We start from the raw sequence: 16863 nt of genomic DNA on the forward strand, positions 1-16863 counted from the left end.
ACAATTTAGAATAGTATTTAGTTGTTTATTCAATTTAAATTCACCTTCCTATTGAATATTCAACAATTCAAATACCAAATAAATAATGCAAGTTAAGATTATTAACAATAAAAGGCCGACAATGGGTGTATACCTTGCTTGATGGGAAGGAGGGAGGAGAGTATAAATTTTTTTTTATTTTTTTTTATTTTTTATTTTTGCTTTTTTTTTCTGTTTTTTTTTTTTTATATATATATATAAAGAGTATAATTTTTTAAGGAATGTTTGAAAGCAATGCATAAGAAAATCCTTGCAGGTATTAGTTCAATGGATTATTAAAATTCCAGGAATGGGAGGAATTTTCTGGAGACGAATCTGCAGATTTTAATATTTGGACAGATTTGTAAGGAGAGAGAGGTGATTTCTCAGACACCCCAACCACGTAGGACTTCAAAAAGTTAACAATTTAATTTTTATGTGAAAAAGAATAGGTAAATTGTGTGGATCTTTTAATACAGGCATCATAAAATCCTGTGCACCAATTAGCAGTATACAGTACGTAGATGCCCTATTTTCTACCATTTGCAACTTTGTGCATATATAAAAAATAATCCCATGCAGAATGTCTTGCAAAGTGAAATGCGCAGTAACTAAGGCATGGAGGATAACAACTATACTATTGTCAAATCCAACTTTTTTTTTCTAGTGGTGGATTTTTCTTTGTTTTATTGTATGTTGGTCTTTAAAAAAAGATCTTTTACTTTTGCTAAAACAAACAGACACCCTCTAGTCTAGAATCTCCTGGGTTATATATGAATATTGAAAATAAATAAAAAGTGCAGCCCTAGTCTGAAAAGTTGTACATATGATAAAGTCACCAGGGATGCAGCTATCACATCACACCGAGGCTTATTATATTAAATAACATGGAAAGGGGTCTGCAGGGCTGGAGCAGGAAATATAAAATTTGAAGGCTGTTGTGATTAAATAGAGTTTCTGATTCGGTCTGAAGATCAGATCCTCAGATCTTGCTCATTTCTTTAATCCTACTGTACTGCCAGTCCAGAAAAGTTGGTAATGTCCACAGAAATGCCAGTTAGGTAAATGCAGCTGTTTTCACCCAGATAATTCTTGTTTTCTTAAGTCTTAGCTCAACATAAATGATGAATCAACAATGAACAACACATTAACTTATGAACTGCATATGTTAACATGGTTCCTATTTTACAACAGTGAGCAAATATCGAAAAATGCTTCTCTCCTTTGCTTCTCCTTTTATCCTGGCTCATGCATGTCTTACCCTCCCAATGCAGGAGGCCTGTTACTTGGCCAGACAAGTTAATAGCTAATGGACTGAAGAATTGTGGCCTGGAAGGGCCAAAGGTGGAAGTTCAGACCCAAATAGCCAATAAAATGAACAAATCAAAGGAAAGGGAGGAGCTGGAAAGAATCTCTCCTGTTGCTAGGTCACTTTTTAGACTAGAGTGCAACATTAAGGGAAGGGAAGAAGTCAGCAGCATGAGCAAAGCCAACAGAGCTTCCCAAAGCATCCTGTCCCTTGCTCAAATAGGAACCAAATGGCCTTCCTGGCCTATAAGTTGCTTATTGGCTTTGCAGGTGAGTAGAGTTACCAGGAGGTAATATTCCACTGGAGAAAAATTCAAACTCTTTTGTGATGGGTAGTGGCAGGGGAGAAATTGTTACTAATGAATTGAAAAGTGATTTCAGCATGTTGGTTGTCCAGCATTAATCCTGATATGCATGTGTGTCATGTTAATAAGGCAAAATCCATGGGGTGTTATAATTATTAGCTGATTATTATTCTTAACTGATGAGCTACACTTTGATGTGTTACTCTAGGGGTGGTACAGAAATTATAGATCTGATTGAAGATATTGGCCAGCAATTCTGGAATTAGATAGACAAGCCTTCTAGATATACTACACTGTCTTATGAATAAGGACAGTAGCTTTATAAAGGGTGGGTAAGTGCTCGACTCTAGCCCATTGTTCCTTCTCTCTAGCATCTCCTGGTCCAGGTGTCTTTTCTCTGCGTGTTTCATTTTCTCTTCATTGCCAAACTGCCCAAGGAACAACTGAAGGAAACTCCATCTTGGAATGAACTTCTAGCACACAATCTCTTTGCCTGTGGCATCTCCACAGCCATTCAATGTACTCTGGGTACCAGGTAAGCTGGTTTTAATCCCTTTTCCCCCCATATTCCCACAATTTTTCCTAGGGTCCATTTGGTTCAGTTACGGATGAAAGCCAAAGTGGTGCAGTGACAATGTTGAACAATGAACAAGAAGACTCAGGTTGAGGCCTACTACCCCAAATCACCCAAGTAATCTCCCAAGAAAATAACATAGGCAATCCACAATGGCAGAGCTATTGGCATGGGATGATATTGTGGGAGGCTGAGGAGAAAGGAGGGTAGGCTAGTTGCTGCATTCTATTCCTTTCAGGTGGTGATGCTTTGTGTTGTTCTGAATTTTTAAATTTTGCAGCTTTCCAAAGACTGGGGCAGGATGTAGGAACAACTGAGGGACAACTACTATGTTTACTCTTTGCCCATCAGCCAGGATACCATTGTCCCCATGATCAAAGGAGATGATTAATCAGTATGGATGTATTCTGTACTACATTCATTGTAGTAATATAATTGTAGATATAATTGAAGTCCTGTCTCAAATGTTCAATTTCAGGAAAAGATTGATCCAGACTGATATGGAGCTCCAGATACTTTTGAATGATAACGGATTTTCTGGTTCCATTTCAGTCAAGCTTTCAGCCAGGATATTTTATTGAAACTGTTTTGCAGTCTTGATGAATGACCTTCATTAGATATGGGATAGGAGGAAGAGTAGTCATGTTAATTCTTCTGGATCTCTTGGAAGCTTTAGGTACCATCAACTATAGCACCTTTTTTGGAGCCATTATTTTACAGTGGTTCTGATCTTTCCTGTCAGACTGTGCCCAGAAGGTGGTCCTGGGAGACTATTGTTCAACACAACAAAGGCATATTTTTCTTGCTTTTTGGATAATTGTATTAACAGTTTTAAAAAAGAAGATAAAAGCTAACACAAATTGATAAAAATAGGGGATGGGGAGAAAGACATTAAAGAGAAAGTGCAAAAAGTGCAAGAAATAAAAAAAGAACAAGAAAGAAAGAAAATTAAAAAGTGCCCCCCTCCCCCAAGTTTCTTTACCTTATATTAACCTTATGTTCCTAGACGTCTAGGCAGAATATAGAAAGAATATTTTGTGTATCTGGAAAGCTAACTTTGGAGATGGATAATAACTCTTCAGTTTAAGTTACCACCAGTCCTTCCACCATGTTTATTGCCTTTCTCGTCCCTGCAGATTGCCTCTGGTACAGGCTCCATCTTTTGAATTCCTTATCCCAGCCATGGTACTGACTCAGCAGATGGCTCCTGTTCATCAATCAAAAGAAAACAGTGAGTTATGGTACACTACAGCATCCACCACTCCTCCAAAAACATATCACTAGGCACAAGGCATTGTAATGACAATAGCAAAGCTGGCAGGATAACCTGTGTCGAGGATAACCTGTGTCACTTTCTTTGGATTTAGCAAAAGTTGTCATATTCAGTGGAAACCAGGTGGTGATGACAGGTGTCTGATTTCATTGTAAATTATCCCTTAAAAGAAGTAATGTAACCATCTCCGAGGTTACATTAACCATAGAGCCGAGGTGGCGCAGTGGTTAGGGTGCAGTACTGCAGGCCACTTCAGCTGACTGTTATCTGCAGTTCAGCGGTTCAAATCTCACCGGCTCAAGGTTGACTCAGCCTTCCATCCTTCCGAGGTGGGTAAAATGAGGACCCGGATTGTTGGGGGCAATATGCTGACTCTGTAAACCGCTTAGAGAGGGCTGAAAGCCCTATGAAGCGGTATATAAGTCTAACTGCTATTGCTATTGCTATCTCATATTATATCAGGACAAAATGCACACCTTGCCTTGTCCAATCAGTAGAAAGGCCATCTAAAGCAGTCTTTTGTTTCCAGCTGTGCTTCCTGTACAGGTAAAATATGGAAGGTAACAGCTGCCTTTGATCCTTACCCTTTTGATGCATTATTTCTATTTTTTTAATTCCTAAATGATGAAAAAGTTTTAATCAGAGGTATGTAGTTAATATTTTCAGTTATTGTTTGGGTTCAGATTTTGCTCCATTTGCCTTTAGATTTCCATTCTTTCATTTAAAATCTTTTCTCCAGTGAATTCCATAGATTTCTTTCGCAAGACATTGAATTCTGGGGTTTTCCCCTTTCATTAATATTATTTTTGTTCTGAGAACCCAGTACAAATGTACACATCCTTCTTTTTCATTTAGGCACTGAGGCTCCTGAAATATGTGCTGGGCTAGGCTGTGAAAACACAAGAAACCCAATGCAATTATTCCATGAGGTTGGTAGGCTTGATCTGTCAAAGAGGATAAATAGCATTAAGATAAGAATGCCAAACAATAGCACCTTGGGAACAGAAGTACATTTTATAATACTTTCAGGGCTTTTAGGACTTAGTAATATTATGTATGCATCAGTCTCCTGATTTGGTAATAACACCAAAGCCATAGCTTCTGGACAGCAAGAAAAGTAACAGTCATCATGTAACTGTTGAAAGGTGAAGAAATGGCTAGACTTTTCTCTTGCCGAATTGGTAGGTTGTCTGAATGCTCCCCACCCCACAGGTTAATCTATTGTGTCTACATAGAGGTAGAAAGATGCAGCAGCAATCATGAGAAGCCATTGTTATTTCCCTCCCCCACTCCATCCTCACAACACCCCGTGAAATGGGTTAGGATAAACGTAACTAGCCAAAAACCACTCAGTGAGGTTTAGAGTTAGTGGAGATTTGAATTTAGGCCTCCCTTAGACCTAAAGTAGCATTCTAACTCTGCTTCCCCAATCTGAGCATGCTCCCAGAAATCACCAGATAGTTTGACCATTACTGAGAATTTTGGGAGCTGACGTTCACATATCTGGACTGATCAAGTTGGGAAGGGGTACTGCATTATTATATTGCTCTGGCTTTTCTACAGTAATAAATCCTATAGCTTTAATAATATTTCTTCTCTTCCCCCCCTCCCCCCAGATATCTGGTGCAGTACTAGTTTCTGGTGTAGTACAGATGCTGTTGGGAGTGTCTGGAGCCTGCGGATGGATTGCCCATCATTGTGGCCCCATGGTCCTGGCCCCGAGCCTTTCTGTGATTGGACTTTCAGCTTACAAGCCTGCTGCTCTTCTCTGTTCTGAGAACTGGATAATCGCTGTGCTGTAGGTTCTTCAACACTCTTTCCCTAACTCTTTTCAGAAAACCAGCCAAATATCAGATACCTTTTCCAACCAATTATATGTGGTAGCAAGAGGTTCTCTGAGAAGTGACATGAATATTCCAGCTGATTGGTTCTCTCAGCAGAAAGCTCTAAGAGGACTTCTTAATGCTGAAATTGAAACCCAGGTGTTCTTAAAACACAGTATGTTTCTCATTTTTAAAAATTCATCTATGAAATTTTGAATTCCACAAAACTTTTTGTGAGGTCATGGCTGACCTTAGAAGTTTAAAGCTTGGGTTTTCCTTCTACTGATATAAGCACAATTACCCTCACATTTACTTTTAAATGCAAGGTGCAAGATGTGCAAAATTCCATTCTCTTGACTCTTTTTGTGTGGTTGACATTTCTCTAAATGTATTGCCTCTAATACCAGAATAGGGATTCTAAATATACATACCTTAATAACCAGATATCCTCTTTGTGCAAAAGGGAAACTGTTGGGTGTGAAGATGATTCTGTTTGTGTCTTTCACTTCAACTAAAGAGAATAAAGCTCCTGTGTGGGCAGATCTGTGTAAGATCAAATTCCGTCTTCCTTTGGCAGCATACTACAGAATGCCATCTACTCTACTATCTTTTTCAGGCTTGTTTTGCTGTGTATTTTGACTTCCCAGCACCTGGCTTCTTGTCGACGGCCTCACTGCCAGTGGAGCCAAACAAAGGGACTTTCTGTAACATTTGATGATCCAGCCCTGCACATGTTTTCGGTACCAATTCATGAGTTATTAGTTAAAAGCTAAGAGTCAAACATTAGTGTAATAAAACAAATGAAAGGAAGTAATATCCTGGAGATAAACATCACCAATGTAGTAGTACATTTCACTCTCCTCTCTGAATCCAGAATGTGGGGAAACAGCTATGTTTTTAAGGTCCCTTTAAGGTCCCTTTAAGGATAGCAGGATTGGGACTACTTAAACCGCTTAAACCCATTAGGTCTCATCAGAGGATGCTATGTTAAAGATGGGTGGATCATGCCTACTTACCAGATGGGGGGAGAAAACTAAAAACTCAGCCTCTATGTGAAATAATTCTTCTCACGTTCACTCTATATTTCCTGCAGGTTCTGCTGCCCTTCTCCAGCATCTGGCTTATCTATGGGATTCTTAGACCTGCTGTAATCCCTTGGGACAGTTTGCATCCTTCCACACAACGACTTAACGTCAGCAACAGCACTCTGCAGTCTCCATGGTTCAAAATACCTTATCCAGGTTAGTGAGTTGGCCGAGCCAGACTCTGCTTTTCCCTTGTGCTAATCTTCAGATTCCAATTCCTTTTTCTATTCCAGGTGAGCAGGGCTGGCCAGTGCTTAGCACCTATGCAGTTGGTATTGGTGCTGCCATGGGGGTCACTGCAAGTGTGAACTCCATAGGCTGTTATCTGCTGTGCAGCAAAGCCCTAAAGAATCCACCCCCACTGCGGCATTCATGTAACAGAGGACTCTGTGCTGAGGGCCTTGGTAGTCTCCTGTCAGCCATGCTAGGAAGCATGTCTGGAACTGCCTCCAGTATGTCCAACACCTGTGCCAGCAGCCTGACTCAGGTAACAGTATGGGGTGGTCCAAGGGATTGCTCAATGCAGAGATCTCGCATGGGAATCATGACCTTAAAGAATGGGGACATCAGCCCAGTTTAAGAAACAGTCTACAATATTCTTCATTTGGGTATGGAGCTATAGTGTCTAGGTTCATACAACAAGCTGAACCTTAATACAGTTCACCATTTTGTATCTTAGAATGTTTTAGGATTCCATAGATTTGTGATTTATAGGCCACAGTTCTTTGGTAAGTGTTGTGTGAACCCACCCAAGTGAAATATACCTCATAAACATGGCAAAATATTGAATGTAAACATACACATTCAGCTAGATAATTACTCTGTTTCTTTAAATTCTTCTCCTAAGAATAGACATATAACAATTTATTCTTTTTGGTTTCTTTCACTTTGATCTTCCCGTGTTCTTTGAGCTCTGTACATACTGCTTACTTTATTGAATGATCTGTATTAAATTATTATGATACTACAGTTATAATTCATTTTTCCTTTGGGAATTCATCAATTTAATATGAACTCTCTTTCCAGTTTTTAACAACATGTTATTGTTAACTTAAATTTAAAAATAACAAGAAGGAGCATGATTTCACTTCAGTTAGGTTGATCTTGGGATTTCCACAATTTGAGCTGCAGGAGGAAGGACATCCGAGCACATCCAGATATTGGGAGGAATGGGAAATGCCAGAGAAGTACAAAGTGAAGATTCCCACACAGTATGACACGTGCTCAAAAATCTGTTTCCAACTAATGTGACTATCAGACAACTGAAGGGTTTTTTCCCCCTGTCTCCTTCATTTAATGGAATCCTTTTATTCTAAGCTTTAATTTTTAGTTTACTGGCGTGTAGAGAGATCTATGAGGTAATGTCCATGAGGCTAACTTAGTAGGAGATGAGCTTTCATTCTGTTTTCCATATTCAGGCTACCTCGTTTCGCTCAGTGTGGATTGGGGCATTGGCATGCGTAGTGTTGGGCCTCTCTCCCCGTCTTATGGGATTTCTTGCCACCATCCCTCTTGGAATTCATGGTAATAAATGTTTTCTGTATATCTCCCTGTGCACTGATTGGGGGTATTTTGGGCCACTATCTGCTTATTCACATCAGTGAGGTAAACTGGTCCTGCCTCTTTTTTTTTGAACTGAATTGAATACTTTATTTGGCCAAGTGTGATTAGATACAGAAGGCATTTGTCTCCAATGCTCTCAGTGTACATGCATAGTGACAGAATAAATGTAATCACAATAATAATAATACCAGTAAGAAGGGGGAGTAAGAAAGCTAATAAGAAAGATCAATAATTATGCTACAGCCATACTAATAGGTAAATACACATAGACATTAGACAGCACTGGGAGGATTAGGTGTTCAGCAGAGTGATGGCACAAGGGGAAAAAACTGTCCCAGTGTCTAGTTGTTATGGCCTGCAATGCCCAGTACCACCGTCCCAAGGGGAGAAGTTGAAACAGTTTATGTCCAGGCAGGGTATGAGGGATCTGCAGATATCCTCTCAGCTCTCCTTCTGACCTTCACAATATACAGGTCTTCTATAGAAGGCCGGCTGGTTGCAGTTGTTATTTCTGCAGTCTTAACTATCAATTGGGAGTCTGTTATGCTTGATTGCTGTACCTAATTTTTTTTTTAAAAAAAAAACAGGTAATTATGGAACTATTTCTGGAGACAGGGATTCTGCATGGTCATTTTCAGCAGTGCTTGAATCCCAGAAAATGTCAGGGTGCACTCCCTGATTGCGGGTGCTTCTTGACAATTTTTTAAAATAACTAAGTCTTATTTATGGGATATTATGGCAACAGAGGTATTATTACTGATTTCCCTTTGTACCACTATTTGCAACAGCCATTAGAATTTTTCCATCTTTTTTTTTCTTACCATAAAAAGATCCGTTAAGCAGGAAAACATGGAAAAGCAGAATGCCTGTTGATTGGTAGCACCAGGAAATGGCCGTCTAAAATTACTCTTTATTCTACTACTTTGTCCTAACATCAAATGAATTTTATTCTGCTTTTTTCATTCATGGGGGATCTTTGATTGCCAATGCTGTCTTCAGGAGGAGTGCTTTGCGTAACATACAGTGTAGCTGTGGGCACTGGTGTCTCCTACTTCCAATACACAGATATTGATTCGGGCAGGAATATCTTCATTGTGGGCTTCACCATGTTCATGGGACTTCTGGTTCCAAAGTGGCTGTTTGGAGCACCTGAATCCCTTACCACAGGTACTGGTTGGGGGTGGAGTGGGATGAGGATTTCTGCATGCTCAGAGCTATAAGAAGTATAGCAAGACAAATGAAAAAAAAGCCATGATTTTTTTATCCAGATATTTTATTTTAATGACTTCTTTCATTCCCAACCAACATCTATTTCTAATCCTGGCCTATAATAAGAGTTATAATCAAAATATTTGAATAGCACATTTAAACTCTGCCTGTGTTAATACATTTTGAAAGTAAACTAAAATTAAGAAAGACATAAAATCACTTTTAATGGTAACATTCACTGAAACATGTTTCTTTCCCAAGCTAACATTTTTGGACATATGTGAACTGAGTCTTTTAATTACAAGTAATTCTTTATGAAGTTATAGTAATGAGGAAATTTAGAATCTTCAAACAATTAAGTGTCCCTTGAGCTAGGCTTCTGAATTAAGCTATATTGAAATAAAAAGAAACAGAAATAAATGATTTTAGCTAAATTGTTCAAGATGTTAATCTTTCCCATATGAAGCTCCCTAAGTATGAAGTTGTGCAATTGGGCTTTATTTGTGTTATCACTCATTCTGTGGAGATTTTTGGCTGTGGGATTATTGTTTAGGAATTCAATTTCTAATGTAATTGTTAAGCAAAAGTTCTATTTCAGCAAATATCTTTTTCTTTTGCCACTTTTATATTTAATTCTTTGTTTACTGATTATATTAGATCAACACAGGAAATGTTATATATAAAACATCAGGACATGACATTGTTAAATTAATAATAATGCTCTTTCTACAGGCTATATCCCATTAGACCTCTTTCTGCTTTCTTTGTTGATGGTTCCTTCTTTTATAACTGGATTCCTATCCTTCTTCTTAGAAAACACAGTCTCAGGTGAGGAGACAGATTTACTTAGTCTGATGAGTTATTGAGACATGTCTTCTAAAGTTAATTATTCATAATTTAATGTTATTGCGAAAGGACAATAATTGCTGCATGTAAAAATATTTATATTTATGGCTATTCTGGTAAGAGTTTGGATTAGTCACATTGCTGATTTTTTGTATATTTATTGATTAGTGGGAATAACTGTTAATTTTAAGTTTCTAATTGGTGTTTTGATTGTTATTATGAAGGTTGATTTCTCAAAGCTTTTTAGAGATGGGACATAACTATGTTGCATGCTTTAAACAGAGGTATACTTGCCTAGATTATAAAATATACTGTTCTCAGTTGAGTTACCCTTTTAAAAAAATCTCTACTACAATGTTAGCAAGGTCTTGTTATTAAAGGCAGAAAGCCCAAACAATTTTTTACCAATTTTTTCATACATTTGTTTCTTAGCTGCTTATGGACTTATTTTATTTGCTTATTACAGCACTTTCTGGCTTTTAACATTGCAAACTGTTTTGAGGGCTATATTATTTTACAAACAATGAAAAAGATGTGGAGCCATAATATCCAAAGATAAAATTTCCTCATAATGAAAACCCATATTTATGGATATTTTCAATTAATGTTATCATTTTTTCAAGGTACTCTGCAAGAGCGTGGACTACTCAACCCTTTGTCAACAAGAAATCTAGAAACTGAAAGCAACTCACTTCAACACAGAAAGGAGGAAGATTCTACACAAAGATGTAAACTATCTTTACACCCACAAAGGCATTTGGCGCCATCATTGTGTAAAGGGTTTCCTTTCTGTCTTCTCTGTCCCCCCGAGAAAAGTGAACAGGAAACTATGAATCATTATCCGTTGTTCAAAGAACTGCACCATTTAGATGAAGAAACCACAGATCTACTGGTGAAAAGGGAAACAGTGAAACTGGAGTCAGAAATTGAGCTGGAAACAGAGAAGGAATTTAAAATTATACAAGGGAATTTGGAGAATCATAAGCATGATCGATCAATGGCCCATGAGATAATTCCTCTCTGTTGATTTGAAAAAAATCCTTTTTCCTATAAAAAAAATATTCTACAAAGACTATATAAATTACTTTGAAATTTCAAACATTTTGTTTGCAAACTACCTTGGAGATAAAAATAATGTGACAATCTTTGTTAAACGTGTATTTTAAAATTCTTCCTTGAGCATTTCTTTGCCTGAGATATTTGTTCATTTATTTCCATCTCCCCAACTTCCATTAAGAGATTTTATTTTTCCGCTTGGGTGAATAGGGTTATTCCACAGTGGACAGTGTGTGGACAGTGTGCAACCGAGACCAGAATTCTGAGCCCAATTACATTAAACTGCTTGTATTGGATAATGAATCTGATGGGGTTTTTTTTTTTTTTTTGTATTTCTATTTCATCTTTAAGTATCTGAATCCTTAATTATTCAATGAAAACCGTTATTTATCACTCAGATTGCCCTGTATCTAGAACAGAGATATTCCTCCCAGTGCTGTCAGGTTATATTACAATCATCTTTGCTTATTTAGGCTCAATTGTCTCAAAATCCAATAATTCTGAAGGTCCTACACACTGCAATTATGTATATTGGGTTTTACAATAAAAATGTGATGATTTATTTTACATATTTTAAAATGCATAAAATACAGAAAATGTAACAGCACAAAACAGTATCATGAACAATAGGACTATCAGATCTTGGCTTCAAAAATCTGAACTATTGTCAACAAGAAGTTATTTAAATTTTCCAGCCAAGAAATGGCAGTAACAGAGGAGGAAGGATTTACAGCATGCTAATATAGTAACAATTTCATTTTTTTGTCATTTTTTAATGGCTTGGAACAATTGGCTTTTCATATTAGGACCATTTTTTCAACACTTGAGTCACTTATCAAGATCCTTTTATCTTGTCAGCCACAAAAGTTTATGGATTAATATCAGAAAGAATATTTGTATTAGATTTAGATAGTAACGTTAAGACAGACAGCAATTTCTTGTTTTTGTTTTGCTTTATTTTGCTATTTTTAAACGTAGCACATTACAGGTAGCAGATAAATGCTAAAACCTCTCCACTTATGTTTCCGGATTAAAGAAGACCTTTCTTTTTGGACCGCTGGACTAGTGCAGGATGCATCTTTTTTGGTTCTGAGCTTTACTATTATTTTACTACAGGCGTTCGTGCCTGTTTTTAAAGAGCAGATGAATGTACTGCATCCAGTTTTAGTCACAGGAGCCAGAGGAGTCAGGTAGCAAACAGCTTCAAGGAGCAGCAGGAGCAATAAGATTGTTTCCAGCACTCTTCCCACTGAGTAATTTCAATCATACCGGAACTGCGTGTGGAGGGAGGGTCGTATGTTTGTTTATATTATAAGGCAGGACAGCTAGCAAAGTACAGAAATGCAATATTTAAAGTATATCCTCCTCCCTCCACATCGCTAATTCGTAAACAAAAAGAAACAAATAAACGCAGTACTCCCCGCCCTGCCCTACATTGACTCAGCTGCGTCCCTTTCCATCTAACTACAACTTCCGGTATGCCTTTGGAGATGAGGGAATTGTGGGAATGATAGTTTCTAATTTGCTAAAACCTTTGGTAAGGCTGCATCCGGGAGGAGTGCACTTTCCAGCGGTCTTTGGAAAGCGCTGTTTAAAAAGAAAAAAACCTTCTCGCGGCTGCAGTTCTGCCTTTGCTGACAAAATGCTATGAAAGCAAAGCCAAGGGAAGCTTTGTTGTTGCGACCTGTCTTTGGATCTTCCTTGCCGGTAGGATTTCTTCCCTTTCTTTTCCTTTTCCTAGCCCCTTTTCCTGCTTCCCTCCCACTTGGGTCTTGCCTTCTTCCCTCTCTTGGAAACGTTTGAGAAGCGCTTTAAAGATGGATTTGGTGCGAGTTACTCAGGCTGAGCTCAGCCTAAAATAATATCAACATCTGTTACTCTCAGAATATCTCCAAATTTCCCCTCAAAGCTTTACTGCCTGTAAATGCAAATTTTTAGATCTCCCTCTCTCTCCCTTTCTCATCATTCTCATCTTTGCTTCCTCATTACAAGTTCTAGACCAGGGGTGTCCAAACTTGGGAACTTTAAGACTTGTGAACTTCAACTCCCAGAATTCTCCAACCAGCATGGCTGGTTGGGGAATTCTGGGAGTTGAAGTCCGCAAGTCTTAAAAGTTCCCAAGTTTGGACACCTCTGTTCTAGGCACTTTGAATACTGTGTATAGGTCGTCCTCGACTTGCAAGAGTTCATTTAATGACCGTTCAAAATTACAACAGTACTGAAATAAGTAACTGATGACCGTTTTTCACATTTACAATGCTTGCAATAGCCCCATAGTCATGGGATCAAAATTTGGATGCTTAACAACTGACTCATATTTATGATGGTTGCAGTATCCCAGGTCTTGTGATCACTTTTTGTGACCTTCTTACAAGCAAAGTCAATGGGGAAGCCAAATTCACTGAACCACGAGGTTTCTATGGAGATTCTCAGTCATCCAATAATAGCAGTTAGCAATAGCAGTTAGATTTATATACCACTTCATAGGGCTTTCAGCCCTCTCTAAGCGGTTTACAGAGTCAGCATATTGCCCCCAACAACAATTCGGGTCCTCATTTTACCCACCTCGGAAGGATGGAAGGCTGAGTCAACCCTGAGCCGATGAGATTTGAACAGCCGAACTGCAGAACTGCAGTCAGCTGAAGTAGCCTGCAGTGCTGCATTTAACCACTGCGCCACCTTGGCTCCAAGCGCCTTTGGGTTAACAATCAGGTCATTAATTTAACAAATGCAGTGATTCACTTAACAATTGTTGCACAAAAGGTCAAAATTCACTTAACAATTTTTTTCACTTAGCGATAAAAAATTTGGGCTCAATTGTGATTGTAAGTTAATAACTTCCTGTACTAATTTGTGATTTTGAATTGGTCTATAAAATTACTGACTTCAAAAGGATTTTGAAAGGAAAACAGTTATATAAGTCAAATATTTCTAGGTACCTTCTGATTCTAAAGTTTTTTCTTAAAAACTTCCATGGATCAAGCACCCAGAATATCTGGAGACAAGTAGTTCCACTGGTTAATTGTTCTGTCAGGAAGTTTCACCTTAGTTTTAGGTTGCTTCTCTCTTTTTTCAGTTTCCATCTTCTTGTTTTGCCTCCTGCTTCTTTGGAAAATATATTCCCCCCACACACACACTTCTTTGTTGCAGCCCCTCAAAAGCCTGTTTTGTGACCTGCCTATCACACTCTTGGGCAAAGCATGTGAGCCATTTCCTCCTTTCAGTGGTCCATGAAAGTACATCTATAGTATGTAGCTACAGATAATAAAGTTTTAAAAAGATGAACAACATTTTTACAGAACTATAGATGTGTTGAGGCCGGGTATGACAAGGAGTGGCTGGGAGGGGCTGGGCGAGGCGCTCCCCGATGTTAGTGATGTCAAGTTGGCCATGCCCACCCAGCCACATGACCGCCAAGCCACGCCCACAGAACCAGTAGTAAAAAAACTTGAATTCTACCACTGTTCTTTCTCTGGGTTACTTCCCCTACTTTTTGTCATTCAAATCCAACATGGCTTAGATTGTTTATTTCTTTATTTTTGTTTTTCAGTTGCTGCCCCCTTAATTATAGAGTTACCCCTGGATGTATTTTCAATCAAACTAATTTGATCGCAGATGACAGGATTTAATTTGAACTAATGAAGAACTAATCAAATCCTCCTACAATGTCAAAATGTGCAATCCTATCCTAGGCATGTCACTTCTGAATCAATAGGATCAAGCTACAAAGAATTTTATTTTTAGAATGTATATTGCGGGGTGAGCTATTGTAAACAATGGAAACACAAATAGCAGTCTGTTACGCTTGCTGTTCTACACGCTAAAAGTTTCTGATTCCACCCCGCCCCGCCCCAATTTTTATCCCTGTCTTCATTAATCACTTGATGTACCTTTTATAATGTGATGTGCTTTATTGTTTATTTACAATATTTTATGTTGCTTTTCATTAAAAGAATGTCATAGTGATTTGCAGACAAAATGGATAAAAGTAACTAAAATAAAACAAATATAGAAAACATGAAACATTAAAAACAGAAAACTGATTACAGTAAAGCACTATAATCAACAGTCGTTAGGTCAGATGACTTTCAAAGCGGGAGATCTGGGGAATATTAGGAGGCAACTCCCTAAATTATTAATGTTTATCAAAAGCTTGTAAAACTTTCATAAAGGGAACTGCAAAATTCCCACTGGAAGTATGTAGTTCAAGACAGTAAGGCATCATTAGAACATAATTATTCTATAGACCAGTGATGGTGAACCTTTTCGGTGCTGGGTGCCCAAAGTGTGCACATGCCCAAAACTCCAAACTGCAATGCAAGCACCCTCATGCATGCGCCCTGCCCTCCGTGTATGCGCCCACTGCACATGAGCCCCACTCTTGCACAGGCACCCCACGCTCCATGCATGCACCTTGAACATGCACCCCCACCCACTGCACATGTGTGCATGTCCCCTGCATATGTGCGCCCCCTACCCATTTTTGGCTTCCAGGTTGATGCAGGAGGCTTTCCAGGCCCAAAATGGGGCACTGTGGGGCATTGTGTTGCGCCCCCGTGCCCCATTTTGGCTTCCGGGTCAGTGCAGGAGGCTTTCCAAGCCTAAAATGGGGCACGGGGTGCTCACTCAATGCCTCCATATCCCATTTTGGCTTCCAGGTTGGTGCATGAAACTTTCCGGACCCAAAACAAGGTGGGGGGGTGGAGGCACATGCACGCAAACCACCAAAATACAATGCATGCGCCCCTGTGCATGCACCCTGCCTCCCCCGCATGCATGACAGAGACATGAAGACCAGCTGGCCAGGAGGAGGCATGCATCAGTGGTGGGTTGCAGGTGGTATGCTCTGGTACAGGCGTACTAGAGCCTGCCCGGAGCTCCAGGTACCCTTCCAGTACAGTGCTCCGGAGGGTCCACACGCCTGCCCAAGCTCCTTACCAAGTTTTAAAGCTTTTGGCGCTTCCACTCACACGCATGGCATGTACAGCATCTGCGCAACGCTCTGTCGAGCAGCTGGAGGATTGCAAAGGCTTGCAGAAGCGTCGTTTGAAGCTACAACGCATGCGCGTGCTGTGCACGTCCATGTGGGTGATGCTGGGGCCATTCCAACCGTATTGGTTGGAACGGAATCCGGAGCCCACCACTGGCATGTGCAGTGGAGCTTGACTGGGGAGACAGATGGCGTGCCCACAGAGAGGACTCTGTGCAATCTGTGGCACGCATGCCATACGTCCACCATCACGGCTATAGACTATCAACTGCCATTTTATTTTAGAACACAAGAACCTACCTGGTGGTGATATTAAAATTAAAACTGGGCATTAGTTTGTGATTGCAGGAATATATTTTAATGCTAACATATTTCAAGAAATAAAATCAAATGACATTATTGCTTACAGGATGGAGACTTCAGACGATCCACAGATTAAAGTCCTTCTGCAGCCTTGGGCTTCAGTTTGTTTTTCTGAGTCTACCAGATTGATGGCTAAGGCTTGGTTTTGTGATTCTAGCTATATCTTGCTCCTCTCTGACCTCAATAATATGTGGTATGAAAGTGCAAATACTGAAGTAATACAACAGAGATCAAAGGTAAGTAAAAAATTAAAATTATGAAATGATCATTCAGCAGCCTCTTCTCCCCACCGGAGTTATTTGTTTAGTCTTCCATAAAATAGTTCATTTGCATTTAATGCTAATGGTTCAAAGAATGTCGGGCTGAATCATCGGTCTCACATATTTTCACCTCACCAAATCTGGCCCTCCTTGCAAAAAGTTTGGATACCCCTGCTTTAGTGGCTATTCA

The 16863-nt window shown here is 39.2% G+C and overlaps 2 protein-coding genes across 2 annotated transcripts in view; both read left to right on the forward strand.

Annotated features, from left to right (window-relative positions):
* The first annotated feature begins 1479 nt into the window (after positions 1-1479).
* On the forward strand, positions 1480-11363 carry SLC23A3 (solute carrier family 23 member 3). Its single transcript, XM_014063085.2, has 12 exons — positions 1480-1596; positions 2003-2166; positions 3342-3436; positions 4334-4407; positions 5095-5276; positions 5918-6041; positions 6395-6542; positions 6620-6873; positions 7805-7910; positions 8949-9116; positions 9891-9986; positions 10628-11363. Exons 1-12 carry the CDS (start codon positions 1498-1500, stop codon positions 11029-11031), a joined length of 1914 nt encoding a protein of 637 aa, XP_013918560.2. The 5' UTR covers positions 1480-1497; the 3' UTR covers positions 11032-11363.
* A 1224-nt stretch (positions 11364-12587) lies between these two features.
* Positions 12588-16863, forward strand: part of NHEJ1 (non-homologous end joining factor 1) — a 128156-nt gene continuing 123880 nt past the window's right edge. The window contains exons 1-2 of the mRNA XM_014063083.2: positions 12588-12767; positions 16460-16649. Coding sequence (XP_013918558.2) covers positions 16461-16649 — 189 coding nt within the window. The 5' untranslated portion in view covers positions 12588-12767; position 16460. The remainder of the gene's footprint in view (positions 12768-16459; positions 16650-16863) is intronic.

The sequence above is a fragment of the Thamnophis sirtalis genome, unplaced genomic scaffold (assembly GCF_051295495.1).
Source record: "Thamnophis sirtalis isolate CommonGarterSnake01/CBP01778 unplaced genomic scaffold, rThaSir2_p1.2 scaffold_1, whole genome shotgun sequence".
NCBI classification, from domain to species: Eukaryota; Metazoa; Chordata; class Lepidosauria; order Squamata; family Natricidae; genus Thamnophis; species Thamnophis sirtalis.